The sequence below is a fragment of the Hemicordylus capensis genome, chromosome 3 (assembly GCF_027244095.1).
Source record: "Hemicordylus capensis ecotype Gifberg chromosome 3, rHemCap1.1.pri, whole genome shotgun sequence".
Classification (NCBI taxonomy): Eukaryota; Metazoa; Chordata; class Lepidosauria; order Squamata; family Cordylidae; genus Hemicordylus; species Hemicordylus capensis.
Window position 1 is genome coordinate 132659964 of NC_069659.1, and position 26333 is coordinate 132686296.

Here is a 26333-nt window from a genome sequence, read left to right on the forward strand (position 1 = left end):
ACCCTCCTAGCTGATGTTATAGCTACCTAGAAAGCTACTATCAAAGAGGAAGATACTTGAAGGAGGCCAAGAGGAGTAGCTCAAATGGAGCCTCAGTGATAGGCTCCAAGGTTGAATCTGGTTGAATCTGTTTGACTCTGGATGTGAAAAGATCGTAAGGCCATTCCAGCCCGGATGGCGGGCAGAAAGGGCAGCTAGATGGACCTTTAATGAGGTTTTAGAGAGAGTACTGACTTTAAGACCTGTTAGGTACAGAAGGATCTGGCAAACGGTAGCAGAGAAAGGGTTGAAACCTTTTGAGGCAGCATAGAGGAAAATACACTTCCACTTCCACATATAATCCCTCTGAGTGGACTCCTTCCACTTGTTTAAGAGGTCTGGTTAACCTTCCAGGCCATCAGATTCAGCACCTCCAGGCAGGGATGAAAGACTCAGCCTGAGATAGAAGGTTTTGACACGGAGGCAAATGTCAGCGATTCCCTTTGGAGAGACATAGTAGGGAGGGAAACCATAGTTGCAGAGGCCACCAAGGAGTGATCAATATGCAACATGTTCAATTTTGTAGCACTTTTGCTCAGAACCCTAGAGAGCAGTGGGAATGGAGGGAAAAGGTAGTACAGGTGGGCATTCCAAGGCATCTGGAATGCATCCTCTAATGAGGACTTCCCCAGACCTGCTCGAGAACAATACAGAACACATTTCTTGTTCTGGCTGGTCATGAAAAGATCTACTGTTGTTCCCCAGGAGCGGAAGAAGGCATGGAAAATATCACAATTCAGTTCACACTCGTGCTGACGGTTCAGTGAGATCTCTGCTCAGGGCATCTGCCAGAATTTTGTCTGTCCTCTGATGTGCAACACAACTGGGTGGATGCAGTATTCCAGGCACCAGATCCATAGCTTATGGGACAGAGTGCATAGGGAGCAAGGAACAGTCCCCACACCCCCAGTGGTTCAGGTACACTATTGCTGTGGTGTTTAGTAAAACCTGAACAGTCTGATGTTTTATTAGAGGCAAGAAGGACTTCAGGGTGTGGAACACTGTCAGGAGTTCGACAGCTGATGTCGAGAGTTCTTTGATGTGTAGTCCAAGAACCCTGTACATGAAGCCCCTTGCAATGCACACCCCAGCCCTATAGGGAAGTGTCCCTGGTTAGAATAATAGAAGGGAGCAGCAGAAGGAATGGCATGCCTCTCCCCAGGAACCGCAAATCGGTCCAGCAACTAAATGACCATAGAATGGACAGAGGCAGTGTGAGCCATTTGCTCTGACTGTCGGAAACACGTCTGAACTCCAACAGAAACCATAGTTGAAGCTGCCACATGTGAAGTTGTGCATTTGGAACAGTGGTTGTGCAGGAGGCTAAGATCCAAATAGTCTCTGTGTAAGGAAAGTGGTGGTTAGAGCCATGATGGTTGCTTTTCTGTTATCCAGGTACGCAATTTTTGCACGAGTCCAGAACTGCTCCTATGAATTGGATCCTCGACTGTGGGATAAACACATTTTTTTTTTTAAGGTTCACCATGATCCCCAGGCAGAATAGAAGATCCTGTGTGTAATGGACATGGGAAAGTAGCCTCTCTCTACAGTCCAAAGTCAACAGCCAATCATCTAAAAAGGGATCCTGAGATATGCTATGATGGTACTGACACACTTCATGAAGACACAGGGAGCAGTGGACAGGCCAAAACGGTAGGATGGTGTACTGATAGCATTGCTGTCCCATTGTAAATTTTAGGAACTTTTAAGAATTTTAGGAATAGTGATATGTCCTGTGCTCAGGACAGATCACTATATGGAAATAGGTGCCCTTCAGGGTCCAGTGTCACAAACCACTCCTCCCCCGTAAGGGAAGAATGGTCTGCAAGGAGATCATCCGCAACTTCCTTGGCTTTATAAACTTGTTTAAATGAAGTAGATCCAGATGTTGCACAATCTACTACCAGAGAATTTGGAGCGGGATGGTGCACCAGGTAAGCATTTTCCTCTTCTTGAATCCGATATAGAGCCTCCAATCGTTTGGAAGTAGGTGTTGAAGTCTGTAATACCTCCCAAGCCGACTTAGCCACCCTTGAAATATTTTATTTATTTTTACATTTCTATACTGCCTTTCGTTAAAAGAAAACCCCAAGGCAGTTTACAAAAATTAAAACATACAATAAAAGCAATAAAAACATCAAGCTAAAAACATATAAAACAAGCATAAAAACAAGACAACAGATAACAGATAAAAACACAGAGAAGCCACAGTAAAAACGATTATGCAAAAGCCTGGGTAAAAAGCCAAGTCTTTAAAAGCTTTCTAAAAGCCGTGATGGAGTCTGAGGAACGAATGGCCACTGGGAGAGCATTCCAGAGTCTAGGGGCAGCAACAGAGAAGGCAGAATGGGGGGAATATGGAAGGAAATATGGGGCAGCATAGGCAGGTAAACCGGCTGGAGGCCCGCGGCGAACCGCATCATATTATATACGGGGTCCTCTAAGTTAGTTGTTTTTTCTTTGAGTTGTAGACCCAGGACTCGAGCCATTTCTGCCACCTGCTGATGGTAACCTTTCATTTCCTTGTTAGGAGAAATTGATGGAACTGCTGCAACATCCAAATCCGGATCCGGGAGTGAAGGAGTCTCTGGATTTTCGGGATCTCCTTCTGTTGAGTCCGAGATATAGTCCTCCTCAATATCAACATCATCGTCTTCTCTAGACGAAACAGGTGAGTTGCCTACAGCTGTAGAGGTCACCCTAACTGGTTCCTTAGCCGTCTGTGTTGCTGCCTGACGAAGAACGGAAAGCAACGGTTGGGTCGACGTAAGTGGCATATCAGTCTGCAACGAAATTGATCGCTGTGCTGGCAATGTGAGTTCTGGTCTGAGCGGTAAGTACGTTTGAAGCAAAACTGTACGCTGAGTAGGTCTCGGTACAGAGGCTTGGATGGCCGTCTCAGCCCGCTGCACAGGAATCATAGGCTGCACAGCAGTTTGCACAGCTGTCTCAGTTCTAGTAGCTTGCATGGCAGTTTGCACGGCAATCTCCGTCCTATGTGTTCTTACGGGGGGGGGGGTACGTCCCCATTCTTCTAACCATCTCGTGAAAAGGGAGTAGTCCTCTCAAGATATCGTTATGGAATCTCCCCAACCACCTCTGGGTAGGAGACCCATGACAAGTGTAGCCTTTGCCGAAAGAGAGGGCATCTTAGGAATATGCAGAACATTATAGTCACCTTCACTGAAACCAGTAAAGGTGTAGGTAGAAGGTGTACTCTCCTCCAAATTAAGCGTGCCAGCCTGCCACCAGGAGAAAGCTCTCTTTGGCCTGGCGAGGTCACAGGGGATACTCCGGATGTTGGCAATTGAATGACCTCTGAATTTCTCTCTTCGTAGGGCACGACACTGAGGTCGACATTGGGCACGATGTCGAGGTCAATGTCTGGTACGATGTCGAGTTCGGTATCAAGAATAACTGCAACCGTCGACTCCAGAGCAGTAAAGCCTGTAGACGCTGGCATCGATGCCGAGTGGTGTCGGTGTCGAGAAGTCGGTATCGAAGGCGACGTCATCTCCTGTCTATTCTCCCTCGACGCCGAGTGGTCTCGATCTGGAATCTGTCGAGACAGTGGAGTCAATGGAGACTGGTGAGGCGTCGGCGCCAGGGATAAGGAAGCTGCTCGCCGTCGAGGGATGACGTAATTCTGTAGACCCGAAGGCAAGGCAGTGTGTTCCACAACCGGCTCTAACTGCTTGTCCTTTTTAGGCAGCGGCTCCTGCTTCAAAAGCCTTTCCCTGTGCTTCCTCTTGTGGCTTAAATGGCGATCCTCTGGTCGCTTAAAAGAGGCTGATGCAGTCGACGTCGAAGCAGTCGACGCCACAGCTTTTGATGTTGTAGCCTTCGATGCGGAAGCAATTGATGTCGAGGCCTTTCCTGCCAATTTCGAGGAACCAGCCTCCTTCGGGGTCTTAGACTGCCCTTTTGGAGCAGGACTCGGCAAAGTACTCTCTGTAGTCATCTTAGGCGCCAGAGACTCCTCAAGTAAATACACCCTAAGGTGTGCTGCATGATTCTTTAAAGTCTGCTTGCTAAAAGTAACGCAGACCGAGCAAGATTTTGTGTCATGCCTCTCTCCTAAACAGAACAAGCAGAGGGCATGGCCATCCGTTGAGGGAATCTTCCCACGGCAGTTGGTGCACCGCTTAAAGGTTGTCTTGTCCTTCCCAGACTTCCCCGAGCCATCTGTCTTACCAGATCTCTCGGTCATTTTCGAAGATTAGTCGTCCGTTCCGTTGTCAGAGGGGGAAATCAGAGATCGCAACAAATCCGAAGGAGTGTCCGTGAGGGATGCCGAGTCTGTTCTGTCGTCAGAGGGGGAAGTCAGAGATCACAACAAATCCAAAGGAGTGTCCATGAGGGAAGCCGAGTCCATATGCAAGTTTCAAGCCAAAATAATCCGAAATAATGCCAAGTCCAAAGGAGTATACGTAAGAGTTGTCAAAGTCCGTGTCCAAAGTTCAGAAGTCCAAATAAACGAAAAACAAACTTTCTTCGAGGAGCAACTATCTCCGAGTACTGATCGCAATGGCGGTCAGAAAGAAACTGATTGCAGAGACGCCCAACCACCACTAGAGGCTACTACAGTCACGTGTGACAGGCGGTTGCTGGCGTTGCAAGGAGCTAACGAATTCTACCCGAAGCTGATCTGCGCAGGCACAGAACCCACTATTTATGGATGATGGAACCACTATCCAGATCATCAGTTACAGGTGAGCAACCTGTTCATCTGGATTGTGATCCTTTGCCATTCATAAAGCTGGATGTTTAGTGAACTTTCCCAGGTGGAAGAAGCAGGCAGTTGTTGTAACACCCTCCCAAAATTCGCCTCTGCAGCAGAGTAAAGATCAATGGCATAATCTTTCACAAACATCTGTTCAGATGACCAGGCAGCCGCTTTACAAATGTCCTCAATCTGTATGCCTGATAAATGAGCATAAGCCCTAGTTGAATGGGCCTGTATAGTACTTGGAGGGTCTACTTTCTGAGGTTTATAAGCCAAGGGAATTAACTCAAAGAACCACTGAGACAAATGCTGCCTGGAAACAGACTGGCCCCTAGCTCTGCCTTTATGGGCCACGAAGAGCAACCTGCACTTACAAAGGTACTTAATCTTGTCAAAATAAAATAGAAGTGATTGGCATACATCTAAAGCATGTAGCGATCTCTCCAGAGATGTAGTAGGGTTTCTAAAGCAAGTTGCTAGAACAATATCCTGATTCAGATGAAAGTCTGAAATGATGGGTCCAGTCTCATTAGCACCTTATCAGGGAAAAATCTAGTGTAAGGTTTATCCATATGTAGAACAGGTGAGAGGGTTAACTCACTAACCTCTTGGCCATGGTAATGGCCACTAAAAAAACTGTTTTCAAAGTGACTAATTTCAAAGAGGCAGTTGCCATTGGCTCAAATGATTTCTCAGTCAGAGTGGATCACACCAAAGACAGACTCAATTGTTCTAAGGATTGCCTGACAGGAGGATAAAGATTATTCAACCCTCTGTGAAACCTTTGGCAATCAAGATGGGAGAAGACAGTCCTATCATCCCATCCCAAGTGTTGTGAAAAAATAGTCAAAAGAACCTTCATGGAGACATTAGCTAAACCAGCGTTCTTCAAACTAGTCAGATACAGTAACACCTCTCTCCGATTGTAGCCTCAGTAGGTCAGAAGCCCTGAAGTCTAAAGTAGGATTTGAAATGCTTCCACTTATAAGAGTAATTACGTCTGGTAGAGGACTTGCACTCATTTGAAAGTATGTTGTCTAGAACAGTGTTTCTCAACCGCCGGTCCGTAAGGCGTTTGGTACCAGTTCACGAAACATCACTAATAAAAATCCCCTCCCCTCCAAAAAAGTGTTAGGCTGGCAGGGGCCGCCGCTGCCAGGAGCTCTCCAGAGCTCATTTCCAGACAGCCCTCACTGCTGAATAACATTCATTTCGAGGAAGCGAAATGGACATTATCCAGCAGCGAGGGCTGCCTGCCTAGAAATAAGCTCTGGACAGCTCGCCCAGGCTCTTTGGATCCCGGGCCCTGCCCCCTATGCACATCACATCATCCAGTTATGGAGAAATGGAAGTGCCCCTTGCTCTTACAGGAGTGTCGGGGAACCAGCACCGCCGGGGCTTACCTCTTCCTTATCAGGAGGGATGCAGGGCCCTCGGTGCCTTCCCCAGGGCCGCCCACTGCACCCATGAGAGCCGCTCACAGCCCCTTTTGGGGCCTCGACAAGGCCAACTGCCCTCCATACTTGGGTGACCTAGCATGGCCTGACAATCCCCTAAAGAGTGAACCAGAAGTGAACCCTGTCCTGTCCGTCAGGCAGTGACCTCTAGGGATCAGCCACTCAGCACACAGTGGGCAGCTCCTGGAGGACCTGGAGGCAGGTGAAGGGAGTTCTTTGTCCTTAGTTGGAGCCAGGCAGGGCGAACAACAGGTTGTCTGGCCTGGCAATGGTGGCAACTAGGAGATCTACAGGAGCCTGAAGTCTCTACCATGGATTTGGTGAGTTCAGAAGGGAAGCCAGGGCTTTGGAGGAAGGTTTAGCCAGGGAACCGCGTGTGTTAGGTAACCTGCATTAGATTTCTTTTGATTTTGTGCATTTGCAAATCCTTACAATTGGTTTATTGTGTATTTATCTGTTACGTAACAAAGAGGAACTGAGCCTGAGCCCTTTTATACAACCAGGACTCTGTAGAAGTCTCTGTACCCTGTAAAGGTGCTTTTAAAGGTTTCTTAAACCTGAGGGTGCTTTTTGAATTATCCTTGCAACTGGATACCACAATTTTAAAGTGTGCCTCTCCAAACACCAGTTGGAGTGATCTTTGGAAGTAATCTCGTAAAGCACTGAGTATTTCTTTTTACTTGTAACTCAAAGCTGAGAGTGCCTAAGACTGAAGCAGTCTGTTTTATTTTGAAAAAAGTTTTTCTCTTTTCGTTCTTTGTATTTTTACCTGCCTCTGAGTGGATTTTTAACTCAGGAAAAAGGGGGTTTACTCTGGTGCAAACATGCCTCAATGTTGATTGCTCAGCAACTCACACTACCAAGTTTTCTCTTCACATGTAGGCTGTATGTGGAAGGTTTTCTGTACTATTCCATTGGTAAAGAAGGAGTATTTCCCTGGAATTTTGCCCACACCGGCGGGGGGAATAAACTCTGTTAAAAAGCAAGCATGGTGGCAGCAATTGGACTACCAAAGGAGCAATTTAAGTTTAAAGGAACAGCCTTTGTTGAGCAAACATGGAGGAAATGATGCAGCATTTTTCTTTCCCCCGCGAGGGCTTGCTTTGAGAAGAAGGCTGGGCTTAAATCCACTATTTGTTACAGGAAGTATGCATCTTTTAGATCCAATGTTGCAAGCCACTCCTCCTGAAAGAGGAGCGGCAAGATCTCTTGCAGTGTTATCATGTGGAACTTCCTTCCATGGACATATTTGTTGAGCCATCTCAAGTCTATAATGGAACGGATCCCATCATCTCATTTTGGAATCTGGAAATATCAATAGTAGAAATCCTGACATGTCCACTCTACAGGGGCAATTGCTCCCTTTTGCAACAAGACCTTTACTTCCTTCATCAAAGTAGTCCTTGCAGGCACATATCGTATGCCCCATTCGGACAATGCCTAAAACTCATTTGTCTGGTGTTATATGGTGCCATGCAGGTGCATAGCTTGCCAGTTTGATGGAAGTGGCAAATTAAGTTGAAACTGGTGGACTATCCTGAGCATCAAAGATATACTTTAAGGAGATCCTGTGGTTTACTGCTTCTGATGGCTATAAGGCCTGAACTGAGAAGAGGAATAAAACTGTGTAGTGGAAAATGTGAAGGATTTTGCTGTATATTTAGATTTCTTTAATTTTTCCATGGTGTTATCTATCAGTCTCTTCACTAAAAAAAACCCCTTTGCCATCAAAAGGCAATCCTTCAGTCTTTTCCTTCATGTCATTCTGCAGGTTTACTGAGTAAAGCCAAGCATGGCATCTGATAGAGACAGCAGTTGATATCGCTCTGGACTCAGTTTCTGCCAAATGCTTAATAGTGCTCAGCTGTTGGTGTGTAATTCTGGTGGATTTAATAAAAGTCTCCGCAAAACGCTTTGAATTCCTCAGGTGTCAAATTCTTTTCATCCTGGTATAAATGCTTCCACAAAGCGTGGTAATATTTGGTCATTCATGTAATATAGTTAGCTATGCATATGGAAAGGGAAGTGGAAGAATAAACCTTGTGGAACCAAACAAATTTTATGGCACTATCAGCTGGTGTAGTACGGCGGCATCCAGATTTAGAAGAGGTAGCATAGTCAATCATTAACAAGTTAGGAGTTGGATGCTTCACTAGAAATGAGCAATTGCCCTCCCTCCTGTACACAATACAGTCCTTCCAAATGCTTAGAAGTGGGTGTAGACATCTGGAGCACCTCCCATGCAGATTGTGCTGCCTTAGATATAACAGGCAGCATTGGGAGGGCTACTGATTGAACAGAATGAGAGAAAGCCTTAAAGTCATACACAGGGCTGAAGTGAAGGATCCTTCACTTCAGTTTCCTGATTTCAAAGCCAAAACCTCATCCATCTCAGAAATTTGCAGGTGATACACCTTCAATTCTTTATTTGGGGAACTCAAAAGCATAGGCTGAATGGTTTCCTCTGATGAAGGCTCACCAGATGTTCCGTGCCCACTGACTTTGCCACTCATCCTGCAGCTTTCCTGCAAGTGACAATGCTGGACAGTCCTTCATACAACCTAAGCCTCAAAGCAAGTGTACCCATCAATGGGGTTCCTCACTGGGTCGTGACTACTCTGCTGTTTTCCTTGTTGCTGGGAAGGCTGTAGGGAAATATATGGCACTGCTTCCCCAGGACTTCCTTATGATTTTGAGGAGTATCATTTGTGGAAGGCATAATAGGATTTCTACCATGGAAAAATTTCACCATTTGCAGTTTCATTTTGGTGATCCAGGAGTCTTTGTTGCTCAATCGAGTTCCTTTCTCTTTAGAGCTCCAGCTCCGGTAACTGGCCATACTTCTACTCTGCCTCAGACTTCTCCACCTCCAATTTAAACTCCTACTGTTTCAACACCATAAGTGCCTACTCTTGTCTCACCTCGTGTCTACTTGTGTTCCATGAGCCAGCTACTACATCCACACAGTCTCATCTCCCACAGGATGACACGGTTACTCGTGCTTTGCCTGTCCCTACCCCATGCCACCTAATGCGGGGAAGCAACCTGCCTAGAGAGCAGGAGGCTGTTGGTTCGAATACCCACTGGTGTGTTTCCCAGAATATGGGAAACTCCTATATTGTGCAGTAGTGATATAGGAAGGTGCTGAAAGACATCATCTCATACTGCGTGAGAGAAGGCAATGGTAAACCACTCCTGTATTCCAGCAAGAAAACCACATGGCTCTGTGATCGTCAGGAGTCAACACTGACTCGACGGCACAATCTTTCCTTTTTTTTACCCCTGATGTACAAGTGGACAGTGGGTATAAAACGTGCTGGGGACATGGATGGTGTTTTAGGGACTGACATGTCCCCCTCATCCAAATCAGGGTCTACTCTAAACCTTGACTCAGGAACCCCCCTAAATGCTGAGGCCAAAGGGGCACTCTCTGTTGAGTCCAAGAGAGAAAGTAGTGTCTTGGTGGACACAGAGTCCAATGCTTCCTCCTCACCTAGATGCTGCTCATCAATCACAAGGTTGATGTTCTCTGCGTCGATGATGGAACCCATCGGAGACAACAACCCACGGTATCAAGGGGTTCCCTCCCTCAATGCTGAGGGAGAGTGTCGAGGTGTCTCAGCCAGAGATATCAACAATGGGTGAGGTGCTTGAACTGAAGTGGAATGTTGACGCTGATCGTCTGTCAATACCAACACAAAATATTTGCACGGAGTCAATGGCTGGGTAGAAGACCTTTCCAGTGTCAACACTGATCTCGATGTCGAAAGCTGCACAGCTGGGAGATGGAGTGCTGTCCATAGTACAGTAGTCGATGCTGAGGCAGTCAACCCTCCCAGCATCAACATCAATCCTAAAGTTGTTGCCTGGATGGCAGTTGGAGATGTCGTACTGACCATCGACCTCAAGGTCAGAGAAGGTCAGAGCTCTTCTAAAGGTCGACCTCAAGGTCGGAGCTCTTCTTGTGGTTTTTCTGCAATGGGGATGAAGATCGATCATTGTCCAATGCCCTTTGTTTCTTTTTGTATTTCCAATGTTGATAAGTAGAAGAACTCTTTGGCACATCAGCTGGGCTCTTAAACACTGTATCCATCGAGGCCATACCAGATGTTGAGGGTTTAGACCAGGGCTGCTCAATTTCGGCCTGCCTGCAGATGTTAGCCTACAATTCCCATAATCCCTGGCTATTGGCCACTGTGGCTGGGGATTATGGGAGTTGTAGTGCAAAAAGAGGTGGGGGGCCTAAGTAGAGCAGGCCTGGTTTAGACTGTGCGGCTGATACAGCCCCTGACGTTGATACCCACATTGAAAAGGATGGGGATCGACGCACTGGCATCGGCGGCCGAAGCACTTGTTCATAGGATGACACTCGAAGATGCAGAGCTTGATTCTTCAAAGCTTGGCGAGATAACAAAGTGAAGATTTCACACAACTAAGTATTATGTTTCTTGCCCAAACATAAAAGACAACTGTCATGGCAGTCAGTGGATGGCAACTTGCTGCCACAAGCAACACATTTCTTAAAAGTTTTCTTAGTGTCCATTTGGAGAGCCAAGTGTAAAAAGCAGTAACACAGATAAAATCTGACATCCAGAAGGCAAAAGAGTAATAAACTGTCCTATGTCACAAAAAAACCCAGTCCAATCACTTTACTCACAGAACCTAACCAAGAAATCGAGGAGCAGAAACCAAATGAGGTTAATGCTAAGGCAGTTGGAAAGGAATTGATGGAATGGCACCCAAACTGCCAAAATAAACAGCTAAGCTAAGCACGAGGGGTGGAGAATGGGTGCCACGGGGAACTCATAGAATCCACCTGCAAGGTCCTGCGCAGGCGCAGAACCCAGCTTTATGAATGGCAATGGATCATGATACAGATCTCACACATTCTCTAGCAATGAACTATGTATCCCTAGAGTGGCCCACCTCCTACTTTGGGTCACTATGGTTTGATAAATTATAGCCATAGTTAGTCAACCAATTTTGAAACATGGTAGGATACTATTTTACTTACATTTTGCCCCTATTCATCTGAATCCTATCAGTGCAAATTTAAGCAGCCAGAACATCAATCTGCTGCCCTGAAAATGATACCTTTAAGGTTTGTGATTTGGTTTGGAGCACTGATACACTGTTGTCACTGATCTCACTTTTACCTAGATGAGCATTTTAAAAATATTCCCATTAATAGAAGCTCATTTAAACACCTCCATTATTTACAATTTCCAAATCTGAAATCTTATTTGCACATCCACTAATCATACCATAATATAAAAATACACATTAAACATTACTTTTCATATGAATACTAAAGTACTATAAAACATATTGTCACTAGTGATAGTGCCATGAAAATTACATTTTTGTGCAATTTCAAGAAATTGCAATTTGTACCTGCTTTGCCATTCAATAACTTATTCTGGTAATATTGCCATTCCAGCTGTGGATTTGCACCAGGACGGAGCAATGCTTTTCCTGATCCTCTGTTACTTGTAACAGCCACTGGTTTCCCTGTGAAATATAATTAAAATTATAAGTCAACATGTATTACAGTTTTACAAAATGCAAATAATTGTGCAACTTGCTTAGCAAGATTGTAGGCCTGTTTACACAACCACTTGAGGGTGGGTTGGAGGATTAGAGCCCTCCTACCCCAGTAGCAGCACACAAACAAAACCTTCATTTGGGTCAGCAGATCCAGGAAACACATGATTAAGCCAGGCCCAGCATTCATTCTTGAAATCAGGTGTTGATAGTTCTCCAAGACCTCCATGGCTTCCTAGCATGTTTTATGTTGCCAGTGGACTGGAAAGCCTCATTACATCAGCAGTTGCCCTCTGATTGGCCACAAAGGAGCAGGAAGTGGACCCAGTCCAACTGAACCTGCTCCAGCTACATCATCACAGCATGTGCTTTGCAAAGTGGCACATCCATGGATGGCAGGCCCCGTAGCTATAGCTCCCTATTGTTTCCAGGCCTGCTCGGTCCCAAAGGGCAGATAGATGAAGTAATCCTGCTAACCCCTGCTAACTGGGCAAAGAGGCACCTTTTACCGTGGTGATTCTCTTTATTTAGCAGGGGGAGAGTAACTGGCCCTATCCACCCCCAGCACAGTACTTCTAGTGACTGTTGCTGGTGTCTGTCTTATGTTTCTTTTTAGAATGTAAGCCCTTTCGGGACAGGGAGCCATTTTATTTATTTGTTATCTCTCTTTGGAAACCGCCCTGAGCCATTTTTGGAAGGGCGGTATAGAAATCAAATTAATTATTATTATTATTATTATTATTATTATTATATTATTATTATTATTCCACATGACAAGAAAAGTAAGAGAGCTCTACTCCTCCTAACTTGGTTAAGAGCAGACTGCAAAAGCTGGCTACCCAGGCCAATGGAAGGAGGATGCACAAACACTCCTGATGAGCTGATAGAAAGCTACCTGGGTTGGACAGATTTTTGTGAGTTCATAAAATAATGAAAACCTGGGTAGAATGTGTCTTACTCCAATTTTGACTATTTGACTATTGTGTGAACAGGCCTATATTCTGCTCCGTAGCTCCTGGTTGTACAGCCACAGTGCAACAACAACAGAATTAAATTCTCGTTCTGAAACATGTGGTAAATGTAGCATAAATATGCAAATTATTGCACTTTCAGCGATGCCCTTCCAGAACATTGTTACCTGCACTTGGTGCACAAGGTACCTCAAGATCTGGCCATCCACCAGTTATGATTTTTCTTTTATTAATAGTTTTTCAAGTATGAAAGTAGAAAATCAAACAAGTAGAAAATCACACAAAAATGCAAAGATTCCCTCAATTGGGGTAGTTCCCATCCCAGCCTCATGTTAAATCAACTGCAGAGCTATAAGGCAGATGTGTTCAAAGAACTCATCACGCTCTGCGTCTCGGAGCTGCCAAGCATCCGGGAGGAGTCACCAAGCTTCTCTATACCCTGGCCAGGGCTCCTCCTGCCACCAGCCACCTGCTGATTGCCCAGCTCCCAGGCCCATCCTCTTTCCAGCGGCCGGACTCCTGGCCAATGGAAGGAGGATGAGCACACTCCTGATGGGCCGATGGAAAGACAGCAGGTCTGGAAGCTGGGCAGCAAGAGGCTGATGGAGGGCGGCCAGCTGAAGAGGGGAGGCTAACATGGGGGGAATGAAGGGTGCACTTGCACAAGTACTGCCACAAGGGGCACCGCCGTGAGGGGGGAAGCAACCTTGTTAACTAGTCTATGTGAACAGTTGCTTGCTACATCCCTGGGAAGGAAAATCATCTCAAAAAACACATGGACATTTTTCACTGGGGTAGTTTTTATCCCAGTCCCATATTAAATCAGGAGTGTAAGTCCAATTTTTCTTTGAAAATTATTAATCTGCAAACTATTAAAAAGGTGGTAGTGTCTGACCAACCGTCCAAGGCATTGAATAGTTCTGTGCTCCTAGTTTGGGCAGATGACACCAGTCTCTGCCAGAACATCAGATCCAGTATTTGGAATCAATAAATCATTCAGAAACATCTAACTTCATAGGAGAGATTGTAGCCACCAGAAGGATCAGAGCAGGCAGCACCCACAACATCTCAACTTCCGGCATCAATGAATCTAACTTTTCCCACTTCTCCTGGTGGGGCAGAGCCAAACAAAAGGGGTGAGAGAGAGCTTGGTTCCCAGTGGAGAGCATGTTGTGTGTGAACGTATGTATCCCTGGTTGGGTGTGCTATTTGGTTGTATTCAGGGATGGTTGTATGCAAGGATGTGAGACTGCTGTGTGTGCTGCCAGGCTGATGCCACTCCTGAGGATGTTGAATGGGGGGGTTGCATTGTAGGTGCCATGCCTTGCACGGGCTTTGGTGGCTGGGTGAGTGTGCTGGAGCTGTGGGTTCCAGCAGACCCCTCAAAGTAGCCAATAAGCTGTACCACCCTGTTGCAAATAACTCCCTTCAAAACAGGCGATTCTGAAAAGCTGCCCCCACTTTCCTCTTAGGGGGAGTTCTGTTCCTCCTCCAGTGTGGGAAAGTGCAAGCCATAGCTATCTACTTCTGTTCTCACACCCTGGGCAGAAGAAATGGACTGTTATTTCTCCAATTGGCTGCAGACTGTTTTAACTATAGTACTCCTGAGTCTTGCAGTGCTAATGTATTCCAGGCACATCAAACCACAGAGCTGAAAGAAGCTACCCTCTGTCCTAGCTTCCCTGTCAACCATGCACCATGATAAGGTGGTGGAAGTGGAGCAGAGGAAGCCATGCAGTATATCATACCCGTGTGACAAAGAGTAGGGTTGACAATCTAGACAGCCTGCTGAGAATGTACAGCTGCCAATCGAAGATCAACAGGTGGCCACTGGAAGCGTTTTTCAACCTGATGGATGTTATTGCCATTGCCAGTTTCATTGTCCAGTTGTCCAACTATATAGAATTATTGTAGGTTTCATGGTCTGGAAAAGTTGGTGGCCAATGGAACTACTCAGAAGTAAGGAGTCCTACTCATGACTAGGATTTCAAGACTCAGGATGAGAGGTAACCAAACATGATCAAAAGTGTCAATTGCCCCTAAAGTGTGTCGTCAAGTCTGCTTCGACTCCTGGTGACCAACGAGCCCTGTGGTTGTCTTTGGTAGAATACAGGAGGGATTTACCATTGCCATCTCCTGCGCAGTATGAGATGATGCCTTTCAGCATCTTCCTATATCACTGCTGCCCGATATAGGTGTACCAGCGGGGATTTGAACTGGCAATCTCTTGATTGATAGTCAAGCATTTCCCTGCTGAGCCATTAGGTGGCTTCCCCTACTGTGCATATATACTAATATAGCAGCAAGGGAGAAAGATGCAAACATGTAGTTTAATCAAAATCTTGCTAAAGGAAAACAAATAACTAGAACATTTAGCTCTAACGAGGTTCATGTTCAGTCTCTCAGTCAAAACATTACAGATTGTTGCACGTCTTTCACTCTTAGTTGTACTTTAAGTTGATGATTAAAATCTTCTCCAAGCAAACAAACTGGACTGAAGTTTCCCAAGCTTACTGTCTCCTTCAGATTCTATCATGTGCTGCAGCAACTTTAGGCACTGTATCTGGAGTTTTTCATACCTGTAATTAAAGCCCTAAAAAGCTCAACGCTGCATACTGTAGAGTGTACCTTTTTCTGTATCTACTTCCTGACCTCTCAGGTTTAAGGATGCAGCTTTGTTACCTCATTCATGCAATTCAGTTCAGCTAGAATGCAGAGCAGGGTATTTTCTGATGTGTGTCCATGCTGCAAAGCTCTCTGATAAAAAAGATTCCCCTGGATGACGTCCCCTTGTAATTCCAATAGTAGGAGAAGCATTCCCTGCCCCACCCACCCCTGGTCGCCAGCTACAGTGATGATCAGATTCTCATTCAGCAAGTTGTCAAGAAATGTTGCTACAACTGCTGTGTGTCTTTTTGGGATATTTTATTTTAATCTAATTTTAAGTGATCTTTCTCTTTGACCTTAACATTTGTGTGAGAGAGGGTGTTTATACATTTCATTCATATGTGTGTGTACGTGCGCATGCACGCATGTGCACACACAAATAAAAAGTGACAAATAATTTTTGGCAGACACAAGAAGTGTGTGAGTTTTGATAAAGTGATTAGTTTTTAGGTATGATAAACAAACATGTGTTCTAAGAAGAGAAACTGTATTTATGTTAAAAGTCTTTTCATATAAATGACATGATTTTTCCTTAGCAGTGACTCAAAAGTTGTGACATTAAAGTTTAATGAATACTTACCTTTCAGATCTGGCTTATCTCGGATACCCACCGATACAAAGAAGCAATCCATATCCACATGCATTATGCAGTTCTGATGCTTGGTTGAACTCAAGATGGATACATTATCTATCATAATAGACAAATAAAAAATTGAAGCCAGTCATAATACATTATATAGTGTTCCTGTGAATCTAGCATTCAGTCTGTTCCTTGTTCACAAGTATTTGAACTACCACTAAAATATATAGGATGCCACACAGTTCTAATGAGCCAGTGTGGCTTGAGTAGTACTTCATTTACATACTTTTTCTTAATTACAATCAATACAGTTCCAAGAGTATGCAGTACATGTTTACAACAGCCATTGCATGCTAGGAGATCTCACATGACTTAATTATGGGCAGGGTCAGGTGACCCACTGCAAGCATGACTGGCATGAATTGCTGGTTCTGGTGAGTGCATGCTCCTGGCACAAGTTCAACTCATTTTGTGACGTGCAAACCAACCTATGTCAGGTTCCTGAGAAGTACTCCCTTCCCACCACCCAACATTTGCAACCAAGATCTGAAGTCAGGTGGCGGAGGAAAGTGCAGCTTGGGAACCCAACACTGGCGGGGTTTGCATGTCTCAAAATGAAACTTGTGGCTTGCACCGGGAGCATGTGCTTGCTGAAAAAACAGATTGCTTACTTGCAACAGGTGATCTCTCTGGTGATCCATGTTCACTCACAACTGGGTCTTCTGCACTTGCGAGGTAGTCCTGTGGAGAAATATCAAGCTCCAAGAGGTGCTCTTCAGCATTCCAAGGCGTGTGGGAAGCATCCGTTAAATTAGGTGGGTGAGTGCCCCCTCTCTCTCAGTTCCTGAATGGGACGTGTGAAGATATGAAGACCAGCAAAGTCCAGGTGAAAGACGTAAGAGACTAATACTGTGAATACATGCTAGCAGTGGGGTAGGTTGGGCAGGTGTTGTGAGTGAACAGGGATCACCAGAGATATCACTTGTTACTTATAAGAAACTTGTTTATTACTGAGGTGATCCATGTTTCCTCACAACTGGGTGATGACTAGCTCCAGAGATGGAGGAGGGTGCTAGTGTGGACAGAACACATTTTTCAAAACTACCCAAAGTTGACCTGAGCAGGAGAGCAGAGATCCATAGCATAGTGTATCACAAAGAGTAAGTCTGAGGACCAGGTAGCAGCCTTGCAGATATCAGCCATGCTAATGCCAGACATATGGGAAGCGGAAGTATCCATGGCCCTTGTAGAATGGATTTGGACTTTTGCCAGTGGCTGTATTCCTTATCGTCTATAGCAGGAGAAAATGAATCAACAAGCCAATAAGAGAGTCTCTGACGTGAGACAGCAAGCCCCTTGTTATTTCCTGAATAGGAGATAAAAAGTTTGTTGGACAGATGGAAGGATTTAGAGCGGTTGAGGTACTAGAGGCAGCACCTACAGACATTGAGAGAGTGCACAGACTCCTCTAAAGGCATTGAAGGGTTAACAAAAAAGGTAGGCAAAATAATGTCCTGGTTGAGGTGGAAATTGGAGATTACCTTGGGGCAGAATGGGGAATTAGGATGAAGGACCACCTCATCAGAGTAGAACTTGGTATATGGTGAATCAGCCCTTACAGCAGAAAGTTCACTGACCTGTCTCGCTGAGGTGATGGCTATCAGAAAGTCTCAAATGGCAGCTGAGTCAGGGAGAGAACTAGAGACAAACTTCACAGTTCAAAAGGTTCTCATATAGGAGGATTCAAGTTGACCAGGGTCTACGGCACCTGGTCAACTCAGGTAATTCAGAGGAGGAGATGGAAGATGTGGAACGGAGTAGTGGAAGCACTCCTTCCAAGGGAAGGAAGGGGAGCATCTTAGGATATGATGTGCTGGGGATGCCGAAGGGTCTTTGGCACCAGTGGGATTGAAGCTGCATTGTCATCATCAAAACCATGTAAAGGGAACCCCTTTAAAAAGGTGGATGCCGAAGAGTGGTAGAACCCATCAGGGATTCCAGGTGTTGAACAGAGGCAGTCAAGGAAGCTGAGAAAGGCTTCATGGGTGAGCACTGGTGATCCTTGTCGGAACCAGTCATACTATGAGGTGAGCGGCCAGGCGAGGAAGTAGGCGAGTCCAGCATGATTGATGATGGAGGAAAGATGGGGAAAGACGTGTTGTCAATGGTATCAGTTGATGATCTGCCAGAGGTCTGGTGGTCATAGATGTTGTCTACAGCTGAGTAGACGTCAGCAGTGTCTTTTAGATGGGTACAGTTGCTGTCAAAAGAGTCGATGTTGACGCACAGTCTAAAGTTCCTGAAGTGAGAATGGAATGTGGCATCGACACAGTGAACAGGAAGAAGAGGAGGTCTAGTCAACGAAGGAGAAAACATTTCTCAAGGTTGAGCTGAAGATGGGGTATGTGGCGACGACACCGAAGTTGTATCTCCCGACATGGTCAATGTCGAAGCAGAAGAAGCCACATGTTGCCGCTTGGACACTGGTTGCCAGGGGAGTCAGTGCAATCATGCTTATATTTCTTTATGCCAATGGTGGTGGTCACCATTTTTGAAGGAGGCTGGCTTCTTGAATGCAGAGTCAGCGTGGTGCTTGGAAGGTGCTGAGGTCGGAGTGCCAAACATCGACACTGATGTCAATGATAAGCTAATGTCGGGGCCAACAAGCTCAGCATCGGGGTTGGGGGCCAGAGTACAGTCTCATAGAGTGGCTTGTACTTGAAGTTCTCTGCTCTTTTGCATTTGTTTTTAAAAAGAAAGGCATATTTTACAGGAATTGATGTTATGATTCTCCCTCAAAGCAAATTAAGCACTCTTCATGCCTGTCAGAGGATGGGAGAGTACCCCTGCAGGTCTTACAGCGCTTGAATGTCTTTTTAAAAGTCCATAAGGCAAAGAGTATTTGAAGCCAGGCAGAGTAAAAATCTGAGTAACAACACTGAAAACTGACCAGAATGAAGGGAAATCCAAGGGGTAGTCACTAAACAGTCCAAACTCAAGCTGAGTAGTCAGTCAATATAATTTCTTTCACAGGCTCAGAGAAAGAGAAAAGCAGAACTTTCGTGATGTGATAAGCGTGGCGGATGAGAAAGAACTGAGATAGAGGGTGCTTTCCAACCTAATTTAAGGGATGCTTCCTTGGAATACCGGAGAGTGCCTCTTGGAGCTTTATATTCCTCCACAGGACTACTGCGCAGTGCAGAAGACCCAATTGTGAGGGAACATGGAGATCCAGGGGTTCGTGCCAGCCACACTTTCAGCGAGTCATCTGAATCCATCCTATGTATGGGCTTAAGGTTGTGTCCCCAATCCTACCAAGCCCATATGCTTTCTCCTCCCCTTCATCCTCAGCTTGCACACTAGAAATTTCCCATTTTCTTTAAACCATAGCTCCATAACTCATAAGAAGTCAAGAACTGTGGCTCAACTCTGGCTAACAAACCTGGATAGGAAGCCAGCTTCCGATTCTCAAGCTTTGCACTGCAGGACTTTAAAACTTTTGTTTTAAAAGAGATCAGGAAGTAAATATTACAGCACCATACTATAGCCAAGGAGGGAGTCTACAGGGTAACAGGCTCCAGGTTGCATTCCCAATCCTAATTGACCATAGTTAGCTGATTATGTGAACCAACCCAGTAAACTGAAAGATAAACAAGAATTCTATATCCATCCTCCAGTCCAATTCAATACTGCTGCTTTGGCTGTAAAAAAGCAATTGGAGCTCTTCAGATCTGTTATCAAGGTGTCTTAATATTATCAAGTCAGGTTAGAAAAAACAACACAACTTTATGCCAGCATTAGCAAGCATAACTATTTTGATCACCTACTGGGACACCCCCCCCCACTCAAAACATTCTTGTGCAGCACAATTTGAATGCAGAGGGGCCTAAATGAACACTGACACAAGCAGCACAGATTACTACTGTTGCCCTAGTGTAAGCGAGAGGACTGGGCTTCAGCAGGCTATGGAAAGTCTGTGCTTTCCTTGAAAGTGAAGCAAACAATTGGACCATATGGAACCGCAGTGCAGCAAGCTCCAAAGTCCTCTAGTATAGATTGATTAATAAATTATTCAAACCCTTATGGCATATCCAGACCTAAAGATCAAGAAAGGTTATGAAAAAGAAAATGACAGTTCAAACCATAACATCTACTTCTAGATATAACAAAAAATGAAATAAAAACAGGTTGCTCACATGTAACTTTTGATCTGGAAGTGATCCGTTGCAGTCATGAATGGGTTCTGCGGGACCATTCGGGCAGAACTGACTAGCTCCTCGAAGCGCTTAGCCCCACCCACTGCATGTGGTGCACTTCCTCAGTTTGGGTGGGCTAGCATTTTCTCCTCAGTTCCTGAAGGATCAACATTTGGATTCTACCATCGCATGGAATTAGATCACGGTTCAAGTATGTAGCACTCCATATTCTATGAACATAAGTACTGTCACTTTGCATAATGCAGTGGGGCCGGTGGGAGGGTTTTATGACGGCAATGGATCACTTTCAGATCAAAAGTTACAGGTGAGCAACCTGCTCATCTGGATCATGATCCGTTGCAGCCATAAGAATGGGTGACTAATGAGCTGTCAGTCTGGAGGGGGTGTGTTATGCTAAGGAAAGACCCTTTCCAGCACACCCCTTCCAAAATTGGCCTGAGCTGCAGAGCAAAGGTCTAAAGCATAGTGCTTGACAAAAAGGTAAGTTCAGAGGACCAGGTTGCTGCTGTGCAGATATCTCTGAGCTTGATGCCAGCCATATGGGCCACATAAATAGCATACGCCCTGGTAGAATGGGCCCCGTATAGTCTTAGGGGGCTCCACCTTTTGATGTTTGTAGGTTGGGAAAATGAGTTCCACAATCCAGTGGGACAGCCTCTTTCTAGAAATTTGGCAACCTTTCCCTTTGCCCTTGTAACCCACAAAGAGGTGTTTTGTGTTCCTATAGGGCTTGGCCAACTGCAAGTAGAACAAGAGCACACGCCTCATGTCTAGGAAATTTAACGAACACCCCAGAGGCATCATAGGATTCCAGGAAAAGGTAGGTAAAAACTATGTCACTGTTGATATGGAAGTCAGTAACCACTTTAGGTTTAAACTCTGGGTCCAGGCGAAGCACTACCCTGTCCTCATGAAATTTAGTATAGGGGACATCAATGCAAAGGGCATTTAGTTTGCTGACCTGCTGAGTTGATGTTATGGCTAACAGAAAAGCTGTTTTTAGTGCCACAAGTTTAGGAAGGGCCATTGCCATGGGCTCAAAAGAAGGCTCTGTTAGAGCAGACAGAACAAGGGACTGGCTCCACTGGCTGTCGAACAGGCGGGTAAAGGTTGTTGAGACCTTTTAGGAATCTTTTGGAGTCTGGATGAGATAAAACTTTCTTTCCATTCCATCCGTGATAATGAGTAGAAATAGAGGCCAGGTGGACTTTGATAGAAACATTGGTCTGCTGCTTCACGTTCATAAGGTATAGCAGAATTTGGCAAGAAGTAGCAGTGTAAGGGTGAAAAACATCATCTGGCGATAAGAACACATTTCTTCTTTCTGAGAAGTATTGTCAGAGAGCACCGCCTTGAGAGGGGGTTCATCAGGATGTTCCAACGAACTCGAGGTAGAAGTAGACGACGAATCAGAGTCATTATCCTCTGTAAGCTCTATGGTCTAAGGATGTGCAGGAACCTGTTCAGAAGCCCTTTTAAGGTTGGCACCTCCATGGTTTGATGGAGATGCAAGAAAGCAAGACAGGGCGCTTCAGTACTGTCATCCTCTGGTATTGGAGGGATAAGTTGCATCGATATTGAAGTCACAGAAGGGCCGACGACAGCCTCAGAGTGACCTGAGTCAATGTCAAGACTAACACTGCAGCCAGGGCAGGCAAATCTGGAGGGGGAGTGACTTGGGTAGTTACAGCAATCAGTTATGGGAATCAAGTTGACTCTGAGCTTTCCAAAGCTTGTAGTCTTGATAGTCCAATGGAAGTTCAGGGGAGCGTAGGTATGCTTGAGATGAATCTCCCCAACCACCATCACGCACCAAATCCTGTGAGGCCGAATAATCTTTTGCAGCCCTCCAGGCATGTGGACTAGAGGGCTACGGTGTTAAAAGACGGCTTGCCATGGAATGGAAGGGCTGAAAGGCAAAGGAAGCAGAAGCACTCGGTATCTTTGGTATAGAGAACATCCCTTCTTCCTCAGTGTCGAGACCATGGCCCAGAAAGCTGTAAAAACTTGAACTCAACAGTGTGCTTTTCTTAGAGTCCAACAAGTTCAGTAGGCGCTGGGTGTCACCAGGCCCTAAACTGGCCTCCATGTCATCACCATCATCAAATGGATGGTGAAGGATACCGTAGGACACAAAGCCTGTGGCGCTGGATGAGTAGCCGGAGGTTTGTTTGTTTATTTATTTATTGTTAAATTTATATACCGCCTTTCATTAAAACAAAGGCGGTTTACAGCAAAATTTAAAAACAAGATTGTAAAAAAGACACAATTAAAATATTAAGCTAAAAATATCAAAGAAATCCGATTAAAAATTTAAAACACAAGCATAAAAGAAATACAGAGTACAAAGAGCAGCAGCAGAGACAATCATATAAAAGCCTGGGTAAAAAGCCACGATTTAACATGCTTTCTAAAAGCTGTGATGGAGACTGAGGAGAGATGGTGATTGCTGTGGCGTTGTAGACAGCGAGAGGGAGCGCCCCCGACGCCGAACAGATGAAAATGTGGCCAGTATTATTCTCCATATCGAAGTTCGATGTTGAGTCAAAGGTGATGGACAATCCAGGGTTATGACCTCTAGAGCCTTAGGGTGTGACCAAAGTGTCACCTGCGCCGATTGGAGCCTTGTAAGGGAAGGCATTCCTCAGGACACAATGGAAGCCTCCTCAGTGGTAGTACATGCGCCCTTTGTCCGATGTTTCTTATGTGGGGGAGCCTCCTTGGTATCTGAGCCCTGATGAGAAGGCAGCTTTGGCACTTTAAATGTGCCAGTGGTGGCTGCTGAGGGGGCTCGAGACAAGGATTTAGACTGCTCGGTGGCAAACCCTGACTTTGGTTTCAATGCCATGCCCAATGTCAACTTCTATGCTGTGCCTGACATAAAGGGTACGGGTGCATCCACCAGAGACCTGGGCATTGAGGCGGAGCGTATCATTGTAAAGGGCAGCCTTCAGCTGAGGGCTCTCTTCTTTCTTGTTTGATGAGAGAAGGTTAAGCAAATTTTACAGGTGGAAGGGTCGTGTTACTCCCACAAACAAAAGTAGATACAAATCATGATCGCCCACTGAAGGGAGTTTTGTGTTACAGTGGACACAGAGCTTAAAGGTTTTCTTCTTATCCATAGCACGATAAATAAAAAGAAAAATACTCAAGTGTCATGAAGGAAAGTCCTTTCCAAGTCCAGTCCATAGTCATAACATTGTCCGTCGTTTTGACTAAGCTTTAAAGTAATAAGAATAATAATAGTCTGGTCCAGGCAGTGTCATAAAACGTTAAAAATCTATCCAACTCTTCCCCCCTCCCAACAGAAAACTGTTCCAGTCCAAGGAGCTCACTGTCTGAGGTGCCAACACAATGGTGGTCAGAAAGGAACTGAGGAGAAAACGCTAGCCCGCCCAATTTGAGAAAGTGCAGGGCTAAGTGCTTCGAGAAGCGAATCAATTCTGCCCGAATGGTCCCGCACAGGCACAGAACCCACTCTTATGAGTGCAACCGATCACAATCCAGATTGCTAGATTACCTAAAGATATTGTCAAAGAAATCAGTTTGTATGACACTCTATAAACAGTTCTTTATTCAGAAGTTGTCAATGATGCATCTGCCTACAATGAACAAATACTACTTTTGCTCTTTAACTCAACATATGAACAGCAGCAATTACTTCATCCAAACACAGTTTCAGATCTTGCCATCAGTACATTACATTTTTCACCTACATTTGGAAGAATCACAATTCTTTCTGCTTAAGGTGGTCGGCTATATGCCACTAAGGCATAAGCTGGTAATCATGGGGAAAGAGCTACCTGAAACTGCCCAGTTCTTATTCATGTGAGCCAGACTTCTGCAAACTTCTGTTGAGCACAGCGCGTATTCACAATGCTGGCCTGGACTAGTCATTTTTTATACTGCAAACATTAGTATGAATACAAAATGAGGCAAAAGATTTTTCTCTTTTCATATATATATATATATATATATACATATACACACACACACATACATACACACACACCCCTACCTTCTTCAAACCACACAGTGACATTCCTTATAAAGCCTAAAATTAAGATAACAATTTACAATCAAGGTACTACATCAACTGGATTTCAGATATAAAACTGCACAAAATATTGTCAACACTGAAGGACAGGCAACAAAATCCCCTGAAAAGCCTTAATGCTTATGATGTTGCAGAAGACACTCCTAATATGCACAACTCTGGAGCACTGTCCATCAACCAAGAACACCTAACTACGACATGAGAAATACACTGCGCTACCCATTATATTCATTCCCTGGTCAGATTATCTTGCAAACTCCAGCTGCCCAGGAAAACCCTGTGACATAGGAAATAAAATTAGTCAAAATATAAACTGTTTAACTTCTCAGCAAGGAGGAATGGTATTTTTTCATTAAACACACACTTACTAGGGTCAGCTTTGTTAATTGCAGACTGCCCTGCTTTCAATTTTTTTAACTTTTCTCTTCCTGGGAAGATAGCACTGTTTTGTTTCTGCAGGCTGTTGACAAATTCTGTGAATTCATTCTTCCAGGTAGCTATATGATGCAATCTTGAACGAGAGTAAAAGTCAGAAATGAAACTACCTTTAGAAGCTTTGGACAGAGATGAAGAATCTGCCTTACTAGGAGATGGTACTGAAGTAGTGCTTTTTGTGCTTGAAGGCCCCTGAACAGTAGAGTGATGAGCACCATTTATTTTAATATTACTGTGCAAAGATGAAAATGGTTTTAAGTTGCTCATAGTCCTACACGCATCCCGTAAAAGTTCGGTATTTTTGTTGCTTTGTTGCAAATGCTGCATAGAGCAGTCTCTAAAGTCAGCAATTTCTCTCCTTTCCTCTTCCTGCACAGGGCCTGGAAGCAATCTGCTTGCAAAATTGTTGTCAGAGTGCACCAAGTTATCCTGTGTCTTTAAGGCACTGTTAGAACTAGGAGTGTGTCCATTAAAAATGGCAGTGCTGTCTCTATGATGAATTCCATTCTGTTTGTTCCCAGAACAGACGTGCTCCAACTCCAAGAATTCTCTCTCTTCAGTCTCCTCTTCCTTGTTCAATTTACTCATTCCATTGGCCTTGATTTCATTCTGGGCTTCATACTTCTTTACTAGACAATTTCTAAAACAAAAGAAATTTATCACAACACAATACAGAGACGAGGAGGAAAAAATACAATTAGCTGGGCCGGACAAAGAGCACCTGCGCCTCTAGTTTCCCCCACCTACCTGCCCTCCATCGCTGCCTTCTTCCCCTGCCCGCCCACTGTCGTTTTCTCCCTGCCCACAGCCTCCATCCCCCCCCCACTGCCGTTGAGTTTCCCGCATTGTCTGCCAGAGCTGGTGCTTTCCTCTCCCCCTGCTGGCAGCTTGCTCACGAACTCTCGTGAGAGCTGCCATGCATGGGATTAGTGACGGGTACACCTTAGATAAGATAGATAGATTAGATAAGATAGATAGATTAGATAAGATAGTCTCATTACAATAAAAGCCCTTTTAATTTCAGTGGGACTACTTTGGCTACTTTTCATGTCAGCCAGTGATCTTTGAGCAGCTTTTTGTTTTAACATTAGGAGTCATTCAAGACTTTTAATATACATTTAAAAATTCACACAAAACATACAGAGAGCCAGGAAATAAGATCGTGAATTATCTAGCCTATGTTAAACACATTTAAGTCTATTGGCAGACATTCTATGCAGTGGAACACCAGCATTTGGGGCAGTATGAAAGGCAGCCCCAGGGGTGTTACGCATCTGGGCACGTTGCACAGCAATGGAGGTAGCACTGTGCAACTGCCCATGCACTGCTCTAAGTTGTTCAGCATGTACCCAGTTGCACGATACATCTGGGCTGCTTTTCACATTGTGCAGCAGTCCCTAATGCCAGAGTTCTGCTGGATGGAATATCAGCCTTTGATTTCAGCAGGACAATAAGAACCAAAATGCACACAAGGGAAGCAGATGTACACAGATCTGGCAAACCATGTGTACAGCTTGGCAGGTAACACCCAAGTACAAAAGGAGTATATAGGCAGAAGGGTGTTGAAGCCCTTCCTCCCTCTGAAGCCTCATCCTCTAACCACTTTCCCCCAAAATGAGCTCACTTCCAGTACTGGATCC

General features: G+C 44.9%; 1 protein-coding gene across 5 annotated transcripts in view; it reads right to left on the reverse strand.

The window, feature by feature from the left end:
* REV1 (REV1 DNA directed polymerase) overlaps window positions 1-26333 on the reverse strand; it is a 113055-nt gene that overhangs the window by 56306 nt on the left and 30416 nt on the right. For all 5 annotated transcript variants that reach the window (XM_053306207.1, XM_053306209.1, XM_053306205.1 and 2 more), the window contains 3 exons: window positions 24627-25333; window positions 15985-16092; window positions 11617-11733 (listed from right to left, as the gene is read on the reverse strand). In XM_053306207.1, the coding sequence (XP_053162182.1) occupies window positions 11617-11733; window positions 15985-16092; window positions 24627-25333 (932 nt within the window). The remainder of the gene's footprint in view (window positions 1-11616; window positions 11734-15984; window positions 16093-24626; window positions 25334-26333) is intronic.